The following is a 24,061-nucleotide window of genomic DNA, read 5'->3' as shown; positions in this document are numbered from 1 at the left end:
GAAGAGGCGGGTTCACACGAACAATCTTTTAAAAGGGGCAGGGTTAATTATAAATAACTATAAATTTGCTGTTTTTCATTTCACGTATGAATCTCCTTCTGTGAAACAGCTCAAAGTGATTCAACGATTTAAAAAAAACAAAAACCACTGATAATGTTTTTAATGGAAATTTCCAATCCAATACAGGTTCAGACTGGTCTAAAAAATAAATAATATCTTCACTTCGAAAGCTTGTTGAAACAGAAAAAGGTCTTGTGTTCTCTGCATTGCCACGCAGAAATTTTTACAATTTAAAGTGAAGAAACATCTCTGGGCAGGTAAGGTAAGAGAGGCTGGTGAAGGTCACCTGATCTCCAACAGCTAAATTTAGCATCAGACAACTGTTTCCTGTTTGAAAAAAAGGGACTGTTGTAGCAACAGATCTCTAAGCGCCGCTTGACTCCTTGCGAGAAAAGCAGTCGAAATTCATGGCTGGTTCCTCAGGTGCTCTGATTTGGCTGCAGAAGGTGCGACTCAGCATTGAGGAGTCACAGGTAGGACAGGTGGACTAGACTCTCTGCATCTGGGATCTGAGCAACCCCACAGACTGAAATGCTGGTTTCCTGACTCTGCAACAGGGTTGTTTTCAGTGGCTGCCAACTATCATCATCATCACCAATAATAAATAATGATAATAGATGTGGCTTTGTCTGAAATGTAGCCACCAAAGCCATTCTGTAAAGGTAAGTTCCCCTCTTGCATGTCAATACACAGGAGCAGGGCCAATGGAAGAAGAAGCTGGCAAGCCAGGTTGCTCCTGCATCTGCTTGCTTCCCAAACACTCTCATGCCAACCAGGCAGAAGTCCAACTGGCAGAGATGGAGATCTGCAAATACTGCTTGACTCTTTCCCCCTTTATCAGGAATGGGAAGATTTCATTCTGACGCTGTCCGACGCTGTCCAGCAGCAGATGGCTGAGAGCCACATCAATGCCTTGCAGGACCTCTCAGAGGCAGCGAAAGGTTTTGTCCTGGAGAAAGCAGTCAGCGCCATCCAAGGAGGTGAGAGTTTAGGAACCAGGCCTGATAAACAGTTCACTTCCACTGGATTTGCTGTGGGGAGGGAGGGGCTTAAGAAATGTCACACATGCGGGTGAAACCAGAGTTCTCCAGGATCTGCTCAGCTTCTGCCAGGAGCAAGCTATTCAGACTAAGCAGCCAATCCTAAGGGAGAACCAGTGTAGAGCCACCAAGATCCCTATTAGCTGCCCAGGTCACCTGGTCCTCTTGGGCTAGAGGTCTGGCTATAGTTTCCCTTCCCTGCCACAATCAGTAGGGGGCACTATGGAGCAGCAAAGCTCTCAAGAGAGACCTGGGTTCAAATCCTCACTCAGTCATGAAGCACACTGGGTAAACTTGAGGTGTCAATTTCAATTTCTCTCAGCTTCTGTTCTTTTGGCCAAATTTCCTCATCAATTTGCATTAAAAAAAAAGAGCCCACCAAATCTCTTTTTAGTGCACATCTCTCCTAATGAACACATTTTTGTATGAACTTTTGCCTAATGTACTTTTATTTTTTGCAAGCAATACCCCCCAGTATAATGCATCTTGATATGACATTTTCACTAATATATGCATTTTTTTATGCATGCCCTGCTAATAATATGCATTCTGTGCACATTTGTTTGGTTGGAGGCCAACAATGCATAAATTTGGAGGTGTGAATTTTGAAGAATGGCTGCTTTCATTTCCTATACTGTTTCCAGAAGGTGCAAATCAGGTGTGTTAGAACCAAAATGTCAACCAAACCTGTCCCTGTCCGTAGAAATGGATTTGCCCCTCCACTGTGCCCCTCCTTGAAAAAGGGAGTTAAGAAAATGTTGTGAAATAATCCACTCGTTCTCTGATATTCTTTCAGGTGATGCTTATAAGGCCCTGATGTCACAGGTCAGCGGCTGCCTAGAGGAACAGATTTATTGCCAGATCGCCCGGGAGATTCAGGATGGAGACAGGCGGGTGAAAAATAAGCCAGCCTTGCTACTGAATCACCTCAAGGATGGGGTGGTACGTAGCTTTGCTGCTTTGTATTCTCAGTTGGGGCAGTGTGGGGCTGACACCCACTAGGGCCGGTAGGGTGGAAGGTGTGGAGCCCAACAGTAGGTGGCGCCAGAGCCAATGACAGGAGAGCAAACTAATTCCCATTTTGTCCCCATCCTCCTTCCATAGCTGTCAAGTTTTCCCTTTTCTCGCGAGGAAGCCTATTCAGCATAAGGGAATTTCCCTTTTAAAAAGGGAGAACTTGACAGCTATGCCTCCTTCTTCCTGCTGACTTCTGCAAGGCGTAACAGTGAGATTAAGGAGAAAGAGGAAAAGGACAGGCAGGGTCAGCCTCTGGACTGGATGGAGGCAATATTATAGGGCAAGTGAGGGCAGACTGAGGTTGGCAAGGAAATGCCCCTAAAGGACCCATCAGTCAGGTCGTTGGTCCATCTAGCTCAGTATTACCTACACTGACTGGCAGTAGCTCTCCAGTGCTTCAGACGAGTCTTTCCCAGCCCTACCTGGGGACTTCTGTGTGCAAAACATTTGCTCTAAGCAACTATGCTATGGTATCCGGTGGTTCAGCTACTGTAGAAAAAGGGGCCTTAATTCAGCCACATTCAATGAGTCAACTCCTTCCTTTCAGATGACCTTGCTGGAGGAACGGCCGGAGCTGCGAGGGAGGCTTTGTTCTCTTTTTAACCAGCCCTTACCTGCCGATTTGCGTCATCTCACCTGGAAGCTTTACCTCTCTAACACGAAGGGTATGACACATACCAGTTCTCTAAAAGAGGCAGGCAAACTGCGAAGGCAAGACCTCCAGGTGGCTTGGGCCATGTGGTTTACCTCACCAGTTTATTTTACTCAGTTTTCCCTTCTGTGAAATGGGTTGCTTTCTTCTGCTTTTGGAGGGGCAAACAGTGGTTTGTTATTTGTTATGAGAGCCAGTGTGGTGTAGTGGTTAAGAACGGTAGACTCGTAATCTGGGAAGCCGGGTTCGCGTCTCCGCTCCTCCACATGCAGCTGCTGGGTGACCTTGGGCTAGTCACACTTCTCTGAAGTCTCTCAGCCCCACTCACCTCACAGAGTGTTTGTTGTGGGGGAGGAAGGGAAAGGAAAATGTTAGCCACTTTGAGACTCCTTTGGGTAGTGATAAAGTGGGATATCAAATCCAAACTCTTATTATTATTATTATTTGGAACTAAAACCTACCCTCTACCTGGTATACAAGTATTTGTTTTGTTTTTTTTGTTTTTTTTAATATCATCTTTATTGATTTAAAAGGATATACATACATACATACATACATACATACATACATACATACATACATACCACAAATTGATAATGAGAAGAAGGAGGGAAAAAAGAAGAATAACAGATTTTAAACAAAGGAGAAAAAACAAAATAACAGTTCATCATACAAAACACTATTTTGCAATCATAAATAAAAACTTCCAATTCTTCATATGTAAACAAGTATTTGGACAACTGACTTGGCCTTTGTGGTTAGCAAAGGTCTGGCAATAACATTGCTTCTGTTTGCATATCTGATAAATGGGAACCTTTCCTGGTCAAAATGATGGCTTTTACTTTGGCCTCTGACACCCCTCCTGTCTTGTGTTAGATGCTGAGAAAGAGCCAGGTCCCAAACTTTCCCCTTGCCATCCCATCAGAGATGGACCTTTGGGGTCTTTCCAATGGGAGGTGATCTCTAAGTGGGAAGCAGAAAGCAGCATGGCAGTGTGGTCCTTATGTATTGACACCTAGCGACTGATGGGGCCAGAGCAGGATTTGGGTTCAATGACTAACTGGTAATATTAGAAACTACATCAAAATTGCTTTGCCAAATCCCAGTAAGCTTATCACAGCCCCACCATAAATATACGAGGGCATACAACACCATACTGTCACAATTGCATCTCTTTATTTGATGGACAGTTTTGCGAAAATGAAAATGAAATGAAATGCACCCTTTCTTCTGTTCCTTTTCTCATTCCTAGCAAGGTTGGGGTATCTCTCCCATTTGGCAGCAAACAGAGCCACTTCCCGGAAGGACAGAGAGATCTCTCTGAGGTGCCGAGCCCTGCTGGATTCTGAGCCGACGTTCCAGTCCTTAAGAAACCACAAGGGTATGAAGAAACCACCACAGGAGTCACATCAGGGCAAGGCCCATCCATGAGGCAGGATGAGGCAGCCGCTTCGGGCGGCTGAACCCCAAGAGGCGGTGCCCCATGGACACTCATGCCCACTCTTGCTGCCACTGACAAAGAAGGGGCGGTGGCTTCCAACAAGATTTTGCGAGATTATGCCGATATCTTGCAGGATCTCACCAGACCTTGCCATTGCTTTGTGGGCACCACCACACAAGCCAGGTATGGTGGGCTTCAGCAGCAGGGTGGTGAAATAGGACGGGCCTCCCCTGAGCCACACAAAAGTAGTAAGGAAGACTGGAGGTGGGATGGGGGGGGGGGAGGCGGATTCCGTTCAGTTTGCATTTAAATGTGAATTTACCAGATTTGCACTTTCTGAAACAATGCATGAACCAAAACAGCCTCTGAAGCTGGAACTTCTCTGAATTTTACAGTGCAGATGAGTATCGTATATAAAGATGCATATAGTGGGGTGAAGTGTGCATATAAATGCATATAAATTGGCCAAAATACCATACAAAGCCACATTATATTAAGGGAACTTAGTTTGGAAGGAAAAAAAAGTGTGTGTTAGGAAATTTTAAAGAGAAATTCACCCTACAACATGGGGGAAAATTTTAATGAGGGTTTAAAATAACTAACTAACTAGCTGATGTGGCAATGTGGAGAACTGAACCTAAGATTGGAAGAATGAGGAACTGACATTGACATATTTAGCCCAGAAGAATATAAATGAGTCCTTCTGCATCAGACCAGTATCCCACGTAGCCCAACATCCTGTTCTCACAGTGGCCATGCAGATGCCTGTTTCTGAGAAAAGCAAGTGTTCCTTCCCACATGCCTAAGTTGGGATGAAAGGAGGAAGCCATTAAAGACCATAAACAAGACCGTGTGGCATGATCGGCCCAAAGCCCTCAAGACAGAAAGGGTGGTGCAGCAGGTCATCTATTTCTTTGCTTTCCCTGGGAAGCACATTTCCAGTTAGCAGAAGCCACATCCCCCTATGGCTTCATGTATCCACTATACACAGATATATATTGGGGATCCGTTGCAAGCTTCTAATCCTCATGGGTGTGGAAGACTGTCAAAGTCCAACTTCACATGAGCACGAGTGTGTCTGTGTGTGTTGTTGTCACAGCCAGAAAAAAAAGAATGTGGCGATGAAGAGATTCGAGGCGTGGGCGTTCTTTTCAGGTTGTGTTTCGGGGTCAGTGCTGAGAAGTGGTTCAATAAGAACAGCCAGCTGAATCTGACCAATGGCCTACCTAGTCCAGCATCCTGTTCTCACAGTGGCCAACCAGATGCCCCAAAGAGTAGAGAAACCCTCAAGCAAGAGCTAAGAACAAGAGCCCTCTCTCTCCTCCCCGGTGGTTTCCAGCAAAATTCAGAAGTATCACTGCCTCCAATTGTGGAGGCCAAGCATAGCCATCGTGCCTAATAGCCTTTGCCTCCATGAATTTGTCCAGCCTTCTTAAAACTATCTAGGTTGATGGCCATGCTGTGGGAATGAGTTCTATATGTTAACTATGCGCTACTTTTTAAAAAACCTCTCCTTAGTTGCCACACAGTGCCTGAGGAATGTGCTTTCTTATTACCACAAGCTTCAGGGCACCTCCGCACCTCTGCGAGACCAAGATTATTTCCTACCCGTTCCTCTCCTGCAAGTTATTCTGGATTTGGGTTCTTCCACCAACTCTGTGGAGTCTGTTTCTGCCCTCCTAGTTGAAGAATTTATGTCTCTCAAGAAGCTTCATCCTCAACTTATTAGACTCTCCGCCTCCGTCCAGGTATCTCCACCTCTCCACCCATTCATATAGGGTTACAGGACACCCCAATTCCTGCTGAGCCATGCATAGGACTCCAGAGGCCTTGGCCATCAACCAGGGTCTCCCCCTCCCTGCAAACATCTGGAGGGCAGCAGATTAGGAAGCCTGTCCTATTAAATTAAATTTCATTGAGAACAGCTAATCCAGAATCCAAATGGCACCACTAGACTCAGAACTTTAAATAAGACTCTCTTGATTTACTATTTGTGGCAAATTTCTGTCTAGGATCCTTCCCGGGTCAGCATAGTGGAAGAAGTTGCCTCCCTGCTGGAGCAGAGAGACAGAGATCTGGCAAGGTTCCTGGAGAGCGTTTATGCACAACCAGGTAAGCCTGCTTTGGGGTGCCACCTCAGTAATCCTGTCACTATAGGGGCATTTCTCTTCCTAAACTTGGGGTGCATGGCCCCTGTGCAATGTACTCCATTTCATACTCAGTGGCTACTGAGCATGTTGACTGGCAAATTTTGGAGTCCTCACCTTCCTAGCGTTCCCCCTCTGTTTTTGCTTTTCATCTGCAAACTTTGGGGTTTCCCTGAGCTGGCTGACTCCTCCCTCTTGAGTGTGGATGCCTAAGTAATGTCACTCACCTTTGAACACTGAAAAGAAAAGGATCACCAATTCTGTATAAGCAAGCTTAACATCTCTTGGCCAATTTACCCTAAACAAAGATTTGGGATTAGAGGGAAAATTCCTACTTTCATGATGATCCTGCTGATATGAATGTCTTCAGCTCCAACGTCTATAGAAGAGATGGGCTACAATTCACACGGATCTCTGGGAAGAGAGATTGATGGCTAAACCACTCTGGGAATTGTAGCTCTGGGTGTGGAATACGAGTCTCCTAGCAACTCTCATCATCCTTGACAAACTACAGTTCCCAGCGTCATTTGGGGGAAGCCGTGACAATTGAAAGTGGCACCACCAAACGTGGGTTTGATATTGAGAATTGTTCCGTCAGCTGCTTTGAGAGCCTCTTGGGACTACAAAGCGGGATGTTAGTGCTGTAAATAAATAATAATCATATACTTGTATTATCCCACATCTTTGCTGTTTTCCAGAGGAAGGCTCCAGAGACGCCTTACTCAAGGGGCTGAGCCACATGATCCAGCCGGCTATCAACACTCTGCTTGCTGGTGAGATGCACTTCTTAGGTGATCCAAAAAAAAATGATCCCCCCAAAAAATTGAACCTAGAGCTGAGACTGGGAATTGGGAGGTTCAGGACAGCCAAAAGGGTGTACCACTTCACACATCCCATAGTTAAACTAATCCCTGCAAAGCATAGTGAGATGGTCACCAGCTTGGATGGCTTTAAAAGAGGACTAGACTAGGCAATTCATGGAATAGGATAAGGCTGTCAGTAGCTACTAGTCACAAGGCTATGTGCTTCCTCCACAATCAAAGGCGGTCATGCTTCTGAATACCAGTTTCTGGAAACCCCAGGAGGGAGAGCTGCTCATGTGCTTGAGTCATGCTTGAAGGTTTCCTATTGGGGCATCTGCTTGGCCACTGTGAGAACAGGGTGGGCTGCTGGTCTGATCCAGCAGAACTCTTCCTTTGTATTTTGATTCTATCGTTCCTCACCACAGCAAAACCCCTCATAGTGCACCTGTATGTTTTTAGCTCATTAATGTCTGCACTGACTGGCAGCAGCTCTCCAGGGGTGCAGACAGAGGACATTCTCAATCCTACCTTGAGATTCCAGGGATTGAATTTGGGACCTTCTGCATACAGTGTAGACCAGGCACCCCCAGACTTCGGCCCTCCAGATGTTTTGGACTACAATTCCCATCATCCCTGACCGCTGGTCCTGTTAGCTAGGGATCATGGGAGTTGTAGGCCAAAGGCAGGCAGCAGTTTGGGGATGCCTGGTGTAGATGTTCCACCACGAGCCACAGACCTTCCTGAAGTGTTCGTTGTGCCTCAGGGAAGCTAGCGAAATGCTTTTCATCTTTTGCTTTGTTTGCAGGCTACTTAAACATGGACACTCTGTTGTACATCTGGGACCAGATTATCCTGGGACTGGAGCGGCCGTCATACAACTGTCTCCCTGTGTTCACCACAATTTTTGTCCTCCTGCTCCGTGGCCAGCTACTCAAGTGTCAATCCGTATGTACAGCCTGATGAAATCTAATGCCACAACTGTTTTACAAAGCATTGTTAGAGTTGTCCAGCGGAACCCCTGATGGGACCTTGTGCAGAAATGAATTCTCTCCTCCACAAGAATTGAGTTTCAAAGCTTTGCTGCAGAACAGATTTAATAAGATAAACGTTACAAAATAACCAAGCAATGGGGTTCAGTCCTTCATGCTGTTCAGTAAACTGTCCTCTCTCTCTCTGGTCCCAGAGGGAGATCCTACATTGCAGAACTTCTCTGCAGCCGCTGCTACTAGCCATCACCAACCACCACACACTGGCTTCTTAAATTTCCAGTTCCTGCTGTGAGAGCTCTGCAGCTCTTGTTTCCCGGTGATGAGATATACGGTAGTTTAGCTCATTGAAATGGGAAGATGCCAGCCTTCTCTGACGCTTTTGCCAGAGTGAAACTCCTTGCCCACGGTAAACCTCCCTTTGCAGCATTTTAAATACAATGCATTTAAATACAGTACCATGCTTTTATGTACATTAAACGTGTAACTTCAACAAGTATTGCATTAAATGCTGGAATAATATAGAATTGGTATGGACAAGAATCAGGGGCAAATGAGGTTATATTCTAAGACTATGGAACATTGTTCTAGTGGAGATCTGTCCATCTGTATGTGGGGGAAAGCTGTAGCTCATGCAGAAGACCCCCAGTTCAATTCCTGATATCTCCAGGTATAGCTGGGAACAACTCTTGTTTGGAACCCCCAATGCCTTCCTGGGGAGAACATTCTACAAGCAGGGAGCCACCACTGAAAAGGTCCTGTTCTCGTGTCACCACCCTCCGGAAATTCTGACATTTATATGACTTTCTTACTTCGCCATCTTTGCATGTACAATCATACCTTGGTTTTCGAATGGCCTAGTTGTCGGACATTTTGGCTCCCGAACGATCAAAACCCGGAAGTGACTGTTCCAGTTCTCAAACATTCTTTTGGAAGCTGAATGTCCGACGGGGCTTCCGTGGCTTCCGATTGTGGGAATGTTCAGGAATGTGGATGAGGAGATATTGTTTAATATATCCTATCCCCGCTTGCGCTAGCAAGCACAAAACTTTAGCAGAGTAAAAACATTCCCCTTTTTGCAAAATACACAGCAGAAGAACGTTTGCGCAGGCTTGATTTAAGCCACTAAAATAAAGTGTATTTTCCTGGTATTTCCCCTTTTTCCCTCTTAAAAGAAAAGACACAACACAATGCTCTTAAAAGTATAAAAGATGTTTACTTACAAGCATCTCGAGGTACAGCACACTCAAGAGGTAGACTTGCTTAGTTAAAAGGTAATATATACATTGTGAAGTTCACTTATAAGAAGTGAGACTCCATCTCATCTCTCTCTCTAGGCTGGAGGCCTTGAGGGAGAGACTCACTAAGATGTGTGTAGTCCAAGAGGTCTGGTCCAAGAGAGGGAAATGGCTGTTTCCTTCAGGATTTATCTGCCACTTCCTCAACTCATTTGCATGTGAAGGAAGAGGAAACTACGCTTAGTCATATCCTCCTCCTCAGTCCTCCAAGTGGACTATCTAGGGATTGTTGTGACTTGACTGCACTTAACCCTTTGCATCCCACAAACCCCTTCTCAGGCAATTCACAACATACACAAAAACATACATAAATAACTTTAATCAACCACCCAAGAGTCCCAGCTTGCCACGAAGATCCTGGAACTTCTCTCTTGGCAGGGGCTTTGTTAGGACATCTGCAGTCATCTGGTCAGTGTTGCAGTAACACATTTCAACAAGTCCATCCTCGATCACCTGGCGTATGTAGTGGTACCTGACCCCAATGTGTTTGGTGCGTGCAAGGAACTTTTCACTTTGTGTCAGCTTCATACTGCTCTGATTGTCCTCCATCAAGCTGACAGGCCCCGTTCTTGGCACGCCAAAGTCCTTCAGGAGCTGATCCAGCCAGGGGATCTCTCTGCAAGCTTCCGAAGCCGCAATGTACTCAGATTCTGTGGACGATAAAGCTACACATTTCTGTTTATAGCTGCCCCATGCAATAGCTCCGTCCCCATACATAAAAACATAGCCACTTGTGGATTTATAATCCTTATTGTCCCCAGCCCAATCCGCATCAGTGTACCCAAGCAGTTTAGGGTCTCTGACAGCTGGCAGTTTTAATTTACAGTCCATGGTTCCGTTTAGATAACGTACAACCCTCTTAACTCCAGCCCAATCATGCTCAGTGGGACAACTTACTTTCCTACTTAGGATCCCCACTGCACTTGCCAGGTCAGGTCTGCATGTGGTAACCAAATACAAAAGTTTGCCGATCGCTGACCTGTATTGCGTGTTGTTTGGCAGCAACTTCGAACCTTGTTGATTCTTCAAGAAGTCTGTGGCCATCGGTGTCGCAACTGGGTGTGCGTCCTGCATCTGCATGCTTTCAATCAGTTCAGTTATCTTTTGCCTTTGGCTGAGTAAGAACGATCCATCCTCTTCTCTCTCAACTTGAATTCCCAAGTAGTATTTCACTTTTCCAAGTTCCTTGACCTCTACTTCCCTGTTGAGGTGTTTGACTATGTCTTTATAGTCTTTCTCATTTGACGTAGAAATTAAAAGGTCGTCAACAAAGGCTAAAATGTACGAAAACTGTCCATTCCTTTGTTTGGTGTACAAGCACTTATCAGCAGTCCCTTGCTTGTACCCAAGCTGCACCAGCATCTCATGGAGTTTCTGGTTCCAAGCCCTCGCTGCTTGCTTCAAACCATAAAGTCCTTTCTGCAGCTTGCACACTAGATGTGCCTCATTTGGTTTAATGAAACCTTTGGGCTGCTTCATATAAATCTGCTCAGAAATTTCGCCGTGAAGAAAGGCTGTCGCAATGTCAATATGGTAAACTGACATTTGCTTAGATGCTGCAATACTTAAAAGTAGTCTGACACTGCTGTATCGAACTGTCGGTGCAAACACTTGATCGTAATCCTCTCCATACTTCTGGGAAAAACCTTGTGCCACAAGCCTAGCTTTGTAGCGTTGCACCTCCCCTTCTGAACCCTTTTTAACCTTGAACACCCATTTACTTCCAATTGCTTCCTTACCAGGAGGTAGTTCTGTGAGTGTCCAGGTCCTGTTCCGATGAAGTGCATCTATCTCCTCCTGAGCAGCTTTCCTCCAGAGACTGGCTTCATCTGGTGGCATCCTCTCTATCTCTTCCCATTTGGAAGGTTCCTGTGGAGACGCCGACCTTGTAAGGTAGGACAGCCGTAATGGTGGAACACCTCTGTTGGTTCTGGATGAGCGTCTGACCTCTGGTCTTTCGACCGCATCAGCTTCCTCATCCTCCTCCAGCAGTGGCATATCCCCATACAGCTGCTCCTCATCATCTTCGTCTCTGGTGCTGCCAGGGGCCTGGACCTCCACGTCTTCTCGGGTGTTACCTATAGGGGGTGCTACGACACTAGAAGTTGGATTAGTACTTTGTATTGGTTCAAAAGGAAAAATCACAAATTCCTCATCCTGTGGCTCCTTGGAACAATCAATGGCAGTGTCCTTTGTATCAACTTTGCCTTGCTCATCGAAGTAAATTACATGCTGCGAACTTGTCTTGCCAGTTTGCGGATCCAAGACTCTATATCCTTTTCCTCCAGAAGCGTACCCAACTAGGATCCCTGCCTTCGCTCTGGAATCAAGTTTGTGTCTGTGCTCCTTGGGCACATGATAGTAGCACAAACTTCCAAATACACGTATATGTGACAAATTTGGGGCTTTTCCATGCCAAAGTTCAAATGGTGTGCGCTCTGCGCCTTTTGTGGGCAGTCTGTTCTGAAGATAGACTGAGCAACGAGCCGCTTCACCCCACAGCCTGTGTGACAAGTTAGCTTCCTTTAGCATGCACCTTGTCATTTCCAAAATGGATCTAAATTTCCTCTCTGCAATTGAGTTTTGTTGGGGTGTGTAGGCAACTGTGGTCACGTGTGATATGCCTTCCCTAGCCATGACGGCCTGCATCTCATGTGAACAAAATTCCCCACCATTATCGGACATTAAAATGGAAGGGGCTCGCTGGAACTTGTTCTTGACCATGTTAAGATAGTCCCTGAACAATTCCACTGTCTCACTCTTCTCCTTGATAAAGTATGCTACGCAGAATCTCGAGAAATCGTCCAAAAATATCAAAATATATTTATTACCTCCTAGAGAAGATACATTCATTGGTCCACATAGATCTGTATGGACAATGTCCAATACTTTAGTGCTTCTCTTCTCTGCACAACGTGGGAAAGAAGGTTTAGTTGCTTTCTCACTAACACAAGTAATACATTTTGATGTTGGTGTATTTGTGTTGCTTTGCTTTACCTGCAGACCTCTCACAAGATCACCTTTCTGTAGTTCCAGAATAACGTTGGTGTCTCTGTGTCCAAGTCTCTTGTGCCAGAGTTCCAGACTTCCTTCGTCCTTTTGACTTGGTTGCGCCACCTTTGCAGACTGGTTCTGCTGGTTCTCTGAAACATTAAGCTCATATACACCATCCTTTAGTGTGCCCTGAGCACAAACTTCATCATGCTTAGTCACAATACATTGCCCTTTTTCAAATGTAATTTTAAATCCTTTCCTGTCCAAACTGGACACGCTGAGTAAGTTGCAATTAAGCTTTGGTGCAAACTTAACTTCAGTTATCTTAGTATTAATTGTTTCATGATCTACGTTGAATTTCAAATTCACAGTTCCTGCACCAATTGCCTTTACAATGTTGCCATCAGCAATCTCAATTTCAGAGGCTTCATCCCCATTAATCTCATTAAAATACTCCTTTTCATAACAGAAATGAGAACTCGCTCCACTGTCAAGAATCCACTTATTGCGCTTATTTTCACGATTCTGGACAGCTAGACTCCTCTCCTGCATCAACATGGTTTGCTCATGACTCCCCTTCTTAACGCCTTGTGGTTTTGAGGGGTGGGATTCAACTTTATCCTCATTTGAACCCTTGCAGTTCCTTGCTATGTGGTTTTTCCCATTGCATTTAAAACAAATTATTTCTCTAGATGTCTCTCTGGACTTTCCAAAATGCTTGGATGCATAGCTGCTATCCTTCCTCCTTGGATTCCTTTCTTGAGAATCAAGGCTATCTCTGCATTCCTCTCTTAAATGGTTGATAAGCTCATTAAAACTTAAATCTTTCGTGTGATCCATTATACTTTTAAATGGAGCAAACGTAGGTCCCAATGATGCAAGCATAAACGTTACTTTAGTCACATCATCAAAGGCTCTAGGAGTAAGGGCAATTCTTTGAACAATCTCAGAAAAATTCTTAAAATGCTCTGTAAACTCTTCTCTAGAATTCATCTTCAACTTGAGTAACTTATCCAACAAGTATCTATAGGAACTCTCTGTAGATTGTGCATAAATGCGTTCAATGTCCTCTAGGATCTTAGATGCATCATCTTCAAAATCTATCATCGATAGATGCTCATTCCTCAAACTGCTCAAAATTATGTGCTTGGCTTCATCATTTTTAATACTCCAAGCTTCTATCTTGGCTAAAGCTTCTGCATCGGTTCCTGTAGGCTTTTCTTCCTTAATGGCCTGCAGAACACGCCTAGCAGCAAGATAAACTAAAATGCGCTGCTTCCACTGCACAAAATTATTGTCATCCAGCAGCATAAAACTTGGTCTTGCCTCACTACCAAAACTGGAGCTTGCCATCTTAAAACTTCAAAAATTTCCAAAATTTAAAATCTTTCAAAAATCAAAATCAAAATCTCAAATCTCAAAAATATCTTCACTACCTCTGAGCTATCTCAGTGCTGCAAACTCTGAGGGAGGGGAGGGGTAGTTAATCCCCCAAGCACACTGCAGAACAAAGAGACCATGTGCTCAACCAGGAAACTCTAACAGAAAAATCCTACACAGCTCAAAATCACAATCCAAATCAATCCTTCAAAAATACACAAAATACGCAACTCTGGGCCGCCATAACCCTTTGTGGGAATGTTCAGGAATGTGGATGAGGAGATATTGTTTAATATATCCTATCCCCGCTTGCGCTAGCAAGCACAAAACTTTAGCAGAGTAAAAACATTCCCCTTTTTGCAAAATACACAGCAGAAGAACGTTTGCGCAGGCTTGATTTAAGCCACTAAAATAAAGTGTATTTTCCTGGTATTTCCCCTTTTTCCCTCTTAAAAGAAAAGACACAACACAATGCTCTTAAAAGTATAAAAGATGTTTACTTACAAGCATCTCGAGGTACAGCACACTCAAGAGGTAGACTTGCTTAGTTAAAAGGTAATATATACATTGTGAAGTTCACTTATAAGAAGTGAGACTCCATCTCATCTCTCTCTCTAGGCTGGAGGCCTTGAGGGAGAGACTCACTAAGATGTGTGTAGTCCAAGAGGTCTGGTCCAAGAGAGGGAAATGGCTGTTTCCTTCAGGATTTATCTGCCACTTCCTCAACTCATTTGCATGTGAAGGAAGAGGAAACTACGCTTAGTCATATCCTCCTCCTCAGTCCTCCAAGTGGACTATCTAGGGATTGTTGTGACTTGACTGCACTTAACCCTTTGCATCCCACACCGATTGGCTGCAAGAGCTCCCTGCAGCCAATCAGAAGCCGTGCTTTGGTTTTCAAACACTTTGGAAGTCGAATGGACTTCTGGAATGGATTCTGTTCGACTTCCAAGGTATGATTGTATTATCTGTTGTTTAGAATGTTTCTTCTAAATTTGCCATGGATTGAAATTTTTGCTTTTGTGTGGCCTTGTTTTTAAAATTGTTTTAACGGCTGCTGCTTTTTTGGGGGGGTGGGAGCAAAAGCCCTGCTGTTTCTAAGAGGATGTTTGTTTGCCCTACCTTTGAGGACCCCCTTGGGTGCAATTTTACCCACCCACCATCCCTGCCTTTTACTGCAGCCAGTGGAATTGGAAGCAACACTGAAAACCTGGGGACCGTCTCTGCTTGTGCATGAGTTCCAAGACATGATGGGGAAACACTTCTTTGAAGATTTGTACAGCCAGTTGCTTGGAGGAAACAAGGAACCCACCCCGATCCATGACCCTACCCAAAGTAAGGCCTTGATGAATGTCTTCTGCTCAGGGTCACTCCTTCCTCTCAGCCTCAAAACATTTACCTGTCAATCAATCAATCAATTTATTATTTTTATTCATTAAATTTGTATACTGCCCTCCATCTGAGGATCACAGGGGCAGTTTGCGACATAAAAATACAAAATGGGAACACAAAATACATAACAAACCAACAAGAAGAAAAATAAGTATCAATCAATAAGTTTATTGTGCTAGCGAAAGGCCATGACAATTACGTTACAAATACCAAAATACAAACACAGCAGTAATATAGCAAATGTTTAGGAGAGAAAAATCAGATGTATGTACCATCAGCTAACTCGAGATTAAAAGTCTGAGTTACCAAAACAATTTATAGCATTATGATCTAACTTTCTCTTCCTAATCTTTTTTTGCATCCAGCCTGAACAAATACATTTCCCCCACCTTTGTCACCCCAGCAGGTGTAAGGCAACAAATTGCAAAGCAAGCTTTTAAAAATACAGAACAATAACTTTTTTAAAAAAAGCCAAATAAGAGCCATAATAAAAAGCATGCAAAGCAGCCAGAAGAGAGCAGACCTAAAGGCTTGGACTAGAGCAGAAGGCAGAATGATCCCCCAAGCCCATCACAGTATTTTACACACTGCCTATACATTCTGTCTCAAGGCAGAGCCAAAGTTAAAAATATAAAACCGCAGTAAAATTGTAATTGTTCCATCATAGCAGTAAGCCACTGAAGCAGTATACAAGGTAAGAAGGAAGAATTGAAAGGACACATGCTTTTTAAACAAAAAACATCTCAGCAACACTTGTTTGCAAAACTGCTTGGAGGTATCATTGTGAAGTAGTATGTAGGTTTTGGTTACAGGTAGGTAGCCGTGTTGGTCTGGATCGAAGTAAAATAAAAAAATTCCTTCAGTAGCACCTTAAAGACCAACTAAGTTTTTATTTTGGTATGAGCTTTCGTGTGCATGCACACTTCTTCAGATATCTGAAGAAGTGTGCATGCACACGAAAGCTCATACCAAAATAAAAACTTAGTTGGTCTTTAAGGTGCTACTGAAGGAATTTTTTTATTTATGTAGGTTTTGTAAACAAACAAACAAACTCTAAAACCAAGAAAGCTATCTCTTCAAATTCTCTCCCCCCCCCCCAAAGTCCAATCAAGCCATTTCTGCAGACATGCAATTAATATTTCATAAGATGACTGGGTCACTCACACTTCAAGGAAAGCCTTTTTAAACTAAAATGCCTTCGGCAGGGGCGAAAACATCACAACTCTCCAATTTGGACTAAGTACTAATTCCAGAGGGCTGGCGCTGCAACACTAAAAGTCTGGTTTCTAGGACCTGCTAAGCTTGGGCACCTGTGGGGGGGGCATGCATTATTCTCAGCAGTGCCCAATCTCTTGAGGTGTGCAGATACCGGAACAGGGTAAAGGGGGTGAGATGCATAAAATACATCTGATAATCATCTCAAGGACACCTGACATTAAACTCTAGCGGCAGGGTGGAGGGAGGAAGAGGAGAGAGAGCTGCCAGGGTGCACAGGTACATTTTCAACATGCACTGGAATTTTATCAGCTTTTGTGCCTCTCATTCTATGTGTCATTCAAAGGTATGGGGCAGGATAGCAGATTAACATTCATTATTTCTCTTTCCCTCCCACTTTGAGCTTTCCCTTCGTGGCGCTACAGAGATTTCCAAGTGGTACCACCTCCAAGGACAAGGCCAGAAGACAGGAGGCAAGCAAGGTGCTTAAGGGTTGCCCTCTTGCTCCATGGCCCCATGAAAGGCACAAAGGAAGGGGGTGTGGTGGCTCAGTATCCCCAGCATCTCCAGGTGGGGCTGGAACGGTCCCCTCCCTGAACCCCTGGAGAGCTGCTTCCAGTCAGTGTAGACAGTACTGAGCTACATTGACCAAGGGTCTGGCTCTGTTCCTATTTAAATCAGCCCACAGTTCAGAACCATGAGGACTGGGATCTTGTCGTTTTGCCTCATTTTGCCTAACTGTAGAGCTGATCAGCCCTGGCAAGGACCCAGAACGTACCTAGTGCTTTTTAATCCTCCCCCCCCCCAAGAATTCATATTCATGTCATTCTGGTCCTCTCCCACTCCTTTGGAGCATCGGTGTCATTTTTGAGGCTCGCCTGAGGCCACGGAAAGGCGGGGAGGGAGAATACGTACAGCAAACAGGGCATGTCCTGATTTTCAGAGAGGAGCGCCAGTTTCTGGAAGAGCAACGCCTTGAGAGGGCGCAACAGGAACAGAGACTTCAAAGGTTCAGAGCGGAAGAGCAGAAGAGGTAAGACTTTTCTTGTCAGCAGCATTTGCAGTTACCCACATTCTCAGCTAATAAGAGCCCCCAGCATGGCATCAATCGGCACCCCAAATCCTCTTGCCCCATTCTTATTTTTAAATTGAGGGGTTGCGTTTTTAATTATTGGGGGGGGGGCATTCCTTGGTTGAGATGTTGCCTGTTGTTGCTTTGTGGGATAGAAACTACATTTCTATCCATGTTATATTTGTTTGAAAATGCATATAAGTGCTTGGGGGTGGCGGCAGGGAGCTCAGAGCACCCCAGTTTTTTCACTTCCGTGAAATGGGTATCTTGTGGTGTTTCTTAGATTTCCAAATGGGCTAGAAAAAATGGGCCGAGAGGCGAGGTGGTACTCTGCTAAGACTCTGCTGTTTTAACCATTCCGCTGAGTACCCTACAGCAGTGTTTCCCAACCTTGTGCCTCCAGATGTTTTGAGACTACAATTCCCATCATCCCTAGCTAGCAAGACCAGTGGTCAGGAATGATGGGAATTGTAGTCCAAAAACAGCTGGAGGCACAAGGTTGGGAAACACTGCCCTACAGAGTAAGGGTCAGGAGAAATTGGGCATCCATATCTGATTTAATTTCCTGGGAGTTTCTCAGCAACATTTTTTTTAATGGACTTGCAGGCAACAAGAGATGAGATTCTTGCAGCTTTTAGAAGAGAATAAGAGAAAATTTGAAATGCAGAAGGTCCATTTGGAAGATCAGCTGTCCCAGGTATTTTCTTCCAACCATGGAATAAAGATTAGGAGAAACACAATCGATTTACGTAAGACGGTTGGGGTGTCCTGGAGAAAGGGGGTGTGTCAACCCCACTGGCTTAACCATGAACACCTTGGGTGGGTCACTCTGTTCATTACTCTCTGTTGTCCTCTCAGTTCCCCATCTATAAATTGGGCCTATAAAGGCACAGCCTCACATAATGAAACACGAATCTGCATAAAAAACATAATTGCATTGTGCAGATTAAGCTGGGCTGTACCATTTGAGATTCCATAGCTGCACTCACTAGCATAGCTGGAGGGCAGGGGGGCACTGGGCAGCCACTTACTGCAGGGTGTGTGTGTGTGTGTGTGTGTGTGTGTGTGTGCGTGTGCGTGCTGCAGTGCACCTGAGCCACGCATCTCTCCTGGGAGTGACAGGGTGGCTGGGGGACCTGCAGGCACCGGGGCTTGCATCTGCTTGCTGCCTTCAGCTGGAGGGTGGCTGAGGAGGAGGCGGGTGGGCTGAGCAGACTCCATGCAGGCTCTGGCTAGGTGCAGTGCGCCCTGCCCTGGTTCATCCCACCTTGGGTACCCGAGCGGCTAGCTATGCCGCTGGCTGCACTTGAGAGGAAGAGACAACCAGGCCTAGAGTCTGGGGAGCTGGAGAATTGTACCATTTTGCCCTGCATTTGAATGTTGAAGAATGAGGAGAGCTAGAGACACTTAGCCTAGAGGCAGAATAGGAGGACTGTGCCACTTTAGCCTGCATTTGGGCACTCAGGAGGCAGGAAAGTGAAGTAGAATCAGTGTACTACAGTACCAATTTAGCCTCCATTTGAGCACTCAGGGGGTATGAAATCTCTCTCCCCCCCCCACTCCAAAGTTTTAACAACTACAATTTGGCACCTTTCAGGAGAGACAGGTCCGCTACGATATGCAAATGAAGGCAGAGGAGCAGATAAGCAGGCTGCAGGCTGAAATGCACATACTTGCTGTGGACAGGAAGATGGTAATATTTTATTTTTTTAAATGAAGTTTTGTTTTATTGAGCTCACCCACTACTAAATACAAATGCCCAGGGAACTTGTAGACGGAAGAAAGGCCGTCCACTGTGATGGTCTGCCCAATAGCCTGGAGCTGTGTGTTTCTATACTAGAAAACAAAAATCTGTTTTGACAATCTTGCTCACTGTCCCTCCCATGGCAAATGATCAATCAGGCTCTGCTAGCAAGCCTGTCTATGTTCCGGCATCCTAGACTTTAGCATTTTGGACTTCTGCATTTTAACTCCCATGCCTTGGGTCTTAAAACAAACTTGGGTGCCCTAAGGAGATCCTGTCGCTTACACAGATTTTAATACTGTCCTTCCATATTTTTCTTGCAGCCTTCACCTGACACCTATTCTGCTGGAAGGTAAGGTTCTGTTCAAGCATGCAAAGGCACACCCCACAACTTAGAAACATAAGCCAGAATGTGCCCACAGTGATCCCAAAGGGAGGGGGCAGCATAATTCTGTTGACTTTGGCAACAGGTCTGCTTCCCTTGCATCTGAGAATTGGTGCCTCCCCTTGACAAAGGAGAACACAGGGATTTGTGAAAGGGCTTTCCTTGGAAGACTTACTGAACACCTGATTTCCTGCTTTGCAGTCTCCTCGCCCCTGCACCTTCCCTGCAGTCCCAGACGCCATCTCAGACTTCCCTGCCTCATTTTTGCTTGTCAGACACAGGTTAGTGGAAAACATTTGCGGGTATTAATCAGGTATTATTGAGATTTGCTATTTGATTCCAACACTCTCCCTAATTGCCTGTGGTGAACAGGAATCACTTCCAGCCAAAGAGGCAGGGAAGTTTATTAAACTGACAGATAATTGGATGTGTGCTTTAGATGCTAATGTGCCACAAATGAACAGCATAGGCCCGTAAAAGCCAAGAGGCCTAGCATTTTTTGTCCTTTTGCAAATCTGAGATTCTTTTGCAAATCTGAGATTGAAATAACTCTGGATACAGGCAACCTACTGGGCAAAAAAGCAGGATGTAAGGTTAAATAGATTAATCACGTCTCATAATTTGGCTTTTGCATTTCAACCTTTCACAGCCGCTGCACATCAGAAACACAAAACTGCCGATGGAGACGCCATTGCCCTCAAACTGCTGAAGCAGATGATGGAGGCAGCCAGCTCAAGTAAGCAGAAGTTGTCTGTAATGCAAATGCTGGCATCTGTGGAACTCACTGCCGCCTCTCCCTCTCTTTCTGAAAAGGATAAAAAGTAACAGCCAGTAGCCAAAGGTGACTGAGACAAAACACGCAGCTGTGTGTAAACTTACTTTAAGTTAATGAAACTAAAATTGAACATTATCAAGCGACACATTCGCTGGGGAAAAAATGTGCCTAGGAGCAGGCACACACATACCGGTTTATAAAATAACAAACAGCACAGTGCAGATTGTTGTTTTTCATCCTTTCTCATTTTCCCTAAAACTTTATTCAGGGTCAAGTTAAAAAAAAAAAGTTTAAAGGCTTTGGGGACAGAGGCACTGGAGGCTGATCCACTAGGGCAAAAGGGGAACTGCCCCACCAACCTGTTGCCCCCACCTTCATGCCTTCTTACAACCAGTCCAGGGGGTTGCCTTGCCAGCCACCTCCTTCCTCCTTAGTCTCAGTGTTGTCCCAGCAGGGCGGAAGACAGGGATAAAACTAGAATTAGTTGGCTCTGCCTGTCACTGGCGCTCGCTCTGTCTGCTTTGAGGCCCTCCTCCCCACCAGCACTCGTGATGCTCCCTTCATTCTCTTCACCCAGAAACATTTTAAGGCGCTTTTGCTGTCACAGACCACAGGCAAGGAACACAAAATGTGTGTGCATGCATTGGGCAGCCTGGAGAGTGAGGCTATCGTCATTTTCATGGAAGATAAGCGACACCTTCTGGTCAGAGATGCAACTATTTCAGTACATTACTCCTTGGTGGAAGAGTTGGGAGATTCTTTGAGGGTTTATGCTTTGCAGAAGTGGATCCAAACTGTTACCATTTTCCATCCCACTAACCTGTCTGTGGGCTGCCTGGAATCCTACTGAGGTAGCGTCAATCTGCCAGAAAGTTTCTAGTTTGTAATCTCCATGATCCAGGGTGACCACCCAAACCTGTTGCACCTGTATTGCCTAAGGAAGCCACCCAACATTTCACCTGGTGGCTGGGAGTTCTGTTTTGTTGTGTGTGTGTGTGTGTGTGTGTGTGTGTGTGTGTGTGTGTGTGTGTGGAGCCTTCTCTCATCTACCAATGCCCAAGGTCATATTGGGCAGCTTTTAGAAAGGATCAGGAGAAACCTCCATGGATAACTGGGCTATCATTGGCTTCTTAGCTGTGATAGCTAAACCAGACCTCTGTGTTGAGAGGCACCCTTATCTCCTAATAGCAGATTTTAGGGATGAAGCATAGGGGGCGGCCCTTGCTGTCACTCCCCAATTGTAAGGTCTGGGTGGCATCTGGCTGGAGATAGTGTGCTACGGTAGATTTGAGATGCATCTCATCCACCAAGACCATCCCTGCATTCCATCTGAAATTGGAATGAGAACCTGAACCGTATTACACTGCGACACTGTGCGACAGCCTGAGCCACAAACTAGTTAAGTGAGAGTGTCTAGATTTAAACAGGTTGCAACCTAGGTGTCTACTACCCAGAAAGTAATTGTGTTTCTTTAGTTGTTAACGGTTCGAGCACCGAGGAAAGGGAACGCTTGGATGCAGCCACAAGAGAGCATATCCGGGACTACAATGAAGATGACAAGAATGCAAAGGTATTTTGAAGCATTCACTCATTGCTTGCCGTTTATATTTTTATGGTATGGTCCAGCAGCAGAAAGGAACATTCAGAGCCCTGCTGGACCAGGCAGATAGCTCATCCAGATCCAGCGTCCTGTGCCCAAGTAGCCTGAGAACAAGGCCTAACAGTAACTGTCCACACTTGATTCCGCAGCAACTGACATTCAGAGGCATTCTGCCTCTGACAGGATAGGTAGAACATAGCCATCGAAGCTGGTAGCCATTGAAAGCCTTAAACCTCCACAGATTTATCCCATCTTCCCAATGCATTATTAGGAGTGCCAAGGTGTAAAAGTTATTCCAAGATTTGTCATTTTTATAGGGATAAAAAGCATGACATACTAGGGGCTGCCACCCTAACTCCACATACCCCTTGGCCCTTCCCACACTCTGGACCAAACCTCCCTCCCTCTATGCTTCATCCCTGCCCCAGGAGGCATTTCACAGCACCTCCCTCTCTCCATTCAACAGCTCACCTGGGCTGGGCAGCTGGCCATTCCAGTACCTAAAGCTTTTTTTCTATATTAGGTGCATGGCATGAATGCTTCCAACAGCAACTGCTGCCCAAATTCTGTTTCTCGTTGCCTCCATAGATTGAGATGTTTGGTTATGAAATTAGTGAAGATGAAATAAACAACATCCCAGAAGCCAGAAGGAAAGACGTGAAAAAGAAACTAGAGCAGGCACTCCGACGAGGGGCAGAAGCTCGTTACATGGCAGCCAGAGGAAGACGTTTACCAGCATTTATTACCCACATGGATGTGTTGTGATTGGTGTGCCCTTGTTACATAAGCAAAGCCTTTGGAATCCATAAATCTGGTTAATAATCTGCTACAGAGCATTACTTTTATCAAGCGCATTGTGCTACAGGTACACCTCCCACTGAGCAAGTATTGGCCTCTTTGACTACTGAAGGAAATGTCCTCAAAGTCACCTAGGGCAGCAATGGAGAACCTAATTAGGCCAAGCCATGTGCGTATGGCGTATGACAGGGGTTCCCAAACTAAGGCCCAGGGGGCGAATGCGGCCCAATCGCCTTCTAAATCCGGCCCACGGATGGTCCAGGAATCAGCATGTTTTTACATGAGTAGAATGTGTCCTTTTATTTAAAATGCATCTCTGGGTTATTTGTGGGGCCTGCCTGGTGTTTTTAAGAGTAGAATGTGTCCTTTTATTTAAAACTAGTTGGCCCTGCCACGCGTTGCGGTGGCTGTTTGTTAAATGGAGCCTCAGAGTCCCAACTTCATACTGCCCTCACCTTCAGAGTTCCAGTTTTTCATGTGTTATGTTTACACAGGCGCATCCCTGTGTCTCCCCCCCACACACCCTGTTCCAACCCATTACCTATCCCTGTCCCTCCTCCCATCCCCGGTTCATCCCTGTGATTGGGCCCACCCTGCCCGACCCCACCATCCCCCACCCAGGCAGGCCCCTACCTCCAGCCTAGTCTGGAAAGCGGCCTAGTCTGCAAAGCCAAGCCGAGGTACTGTGGAGAGGGCCCATTACCTATCCCTGCCCCCGCCCCCCGGAAAGGCCCTACCTCCACTCTGGAAAGCAGCCTAGTCTGGAAAGCAGCCTAGTCTGGAAAGCGGAGCCTGTAGAGAGGACAGGTTTCCTAAGTGTATTACCAGTGTAGCCGTCCCTAGAGGGCGCTGTGTTGCAATCTCTCCTGTGCTCCTAGCATGCACTTGTGGGCGATTTTTGAGTTCTGGAACACTGGATTTGGGTTTTTTTACCTGGCATAACGTGTGTTTCAAACACACGTGTTTGCAAACGGTCTGGGGACAGTCACATTTGACTTCGTGTCCAAATTTCAATGTTATCAGTCAAGCTGTTTTGTAGAACATAGGAGACGAAGGAACATAACCCAGTTTACATTTTTATATACGGCACATAGATGCATCTCTGGGTTATTTGTGGGGCATAGGAATTTGTTCATTTTTTCCCCTTCAAAATATAGTCCGACCCCCTACAAGGTCTGAGGGACAGTGGACCAGCCCCCTGCTGAAAGTTTGCTGATGCCTGGCGTATGACATCAGATGTGGGACAAGGGAGTTTGCAGACA

General features: G+C 45.4%; 1 protein-coding gene across 3 annotated transcripts; it reads left to right on the top strand.

Annotated features, from left to right (window-relative positions):
- Nucleotides 1-108: 108 nt before the first annotated feature.
- Nucleotides 109-23,143, top strand: LOC118096918 (uncharacterized). Of its 3 annotated transcripts, none has more exons than XM_060268489.1 (19): nucleotides 109-533; nucleotides 902-1,040; nucleotides 1,897-2,042; nucleotides 2,665-2,782; nucleotides 4,022-4,150; nucleotides 5,729-5,958; nucleotides 6,223-6,322; nucleotides 7,056-7,130; nucleotides 7,966-8,105; nucleotides 15,000-15,153; nucleotides 16,829-16,907; nucleotides 17,369-17,458; nucleotides 18,104-18,194; nucleotides 19,095-19,190; nucleotides 19,565-19,593; nucleotides 19,828-19,907; nucleotides 20,276-20,362; nucleotides 21,877-21,971; nucleotides 22,590-23,143. In XM_060268489.1, exons 1-19 carry the CDS (start codon nucleotides 468-470, stop codon nucleotides 22,764-22,766), a joined length of 2,121 nt encoding a protein of 706 aa, XP_060124472.1. In that variant the 5' UTR covers nucleotides 109-467; the 3' UTR covers nucleotides 22,767-23,143. The 3 variants fall into 3 exon arrangements, with proteins under 3 accessions (XP_060124472.1, XP_060124473.1, XP_034995212.2); XM_060268490.1 differs by having other exon boundaries at nucleotides 391-722; XM_035139321.2 differs by having other exon boundaries at nucleotides 394-1,040.
- Nucleotides 23,144-24,061: the final 918 nt, after the last annotated feature.

The sequence above is a fragment of the Zootoca vivipara genome, chromosome 15 (assembly GCF_963506605.1).
Source record: "Zootoca vivipara chromosome 15, rZooViv1.1, whole genome shotgun sequence".
NCBI lineage: Eukaryota > Metazoa > Chordata > Lepidosauria > Squamata > Lacertidae > Zootoca > Zootoca vivipara.
This window is presented reverse-complemented; position numbering and strand designations above follow the sequence as displayed.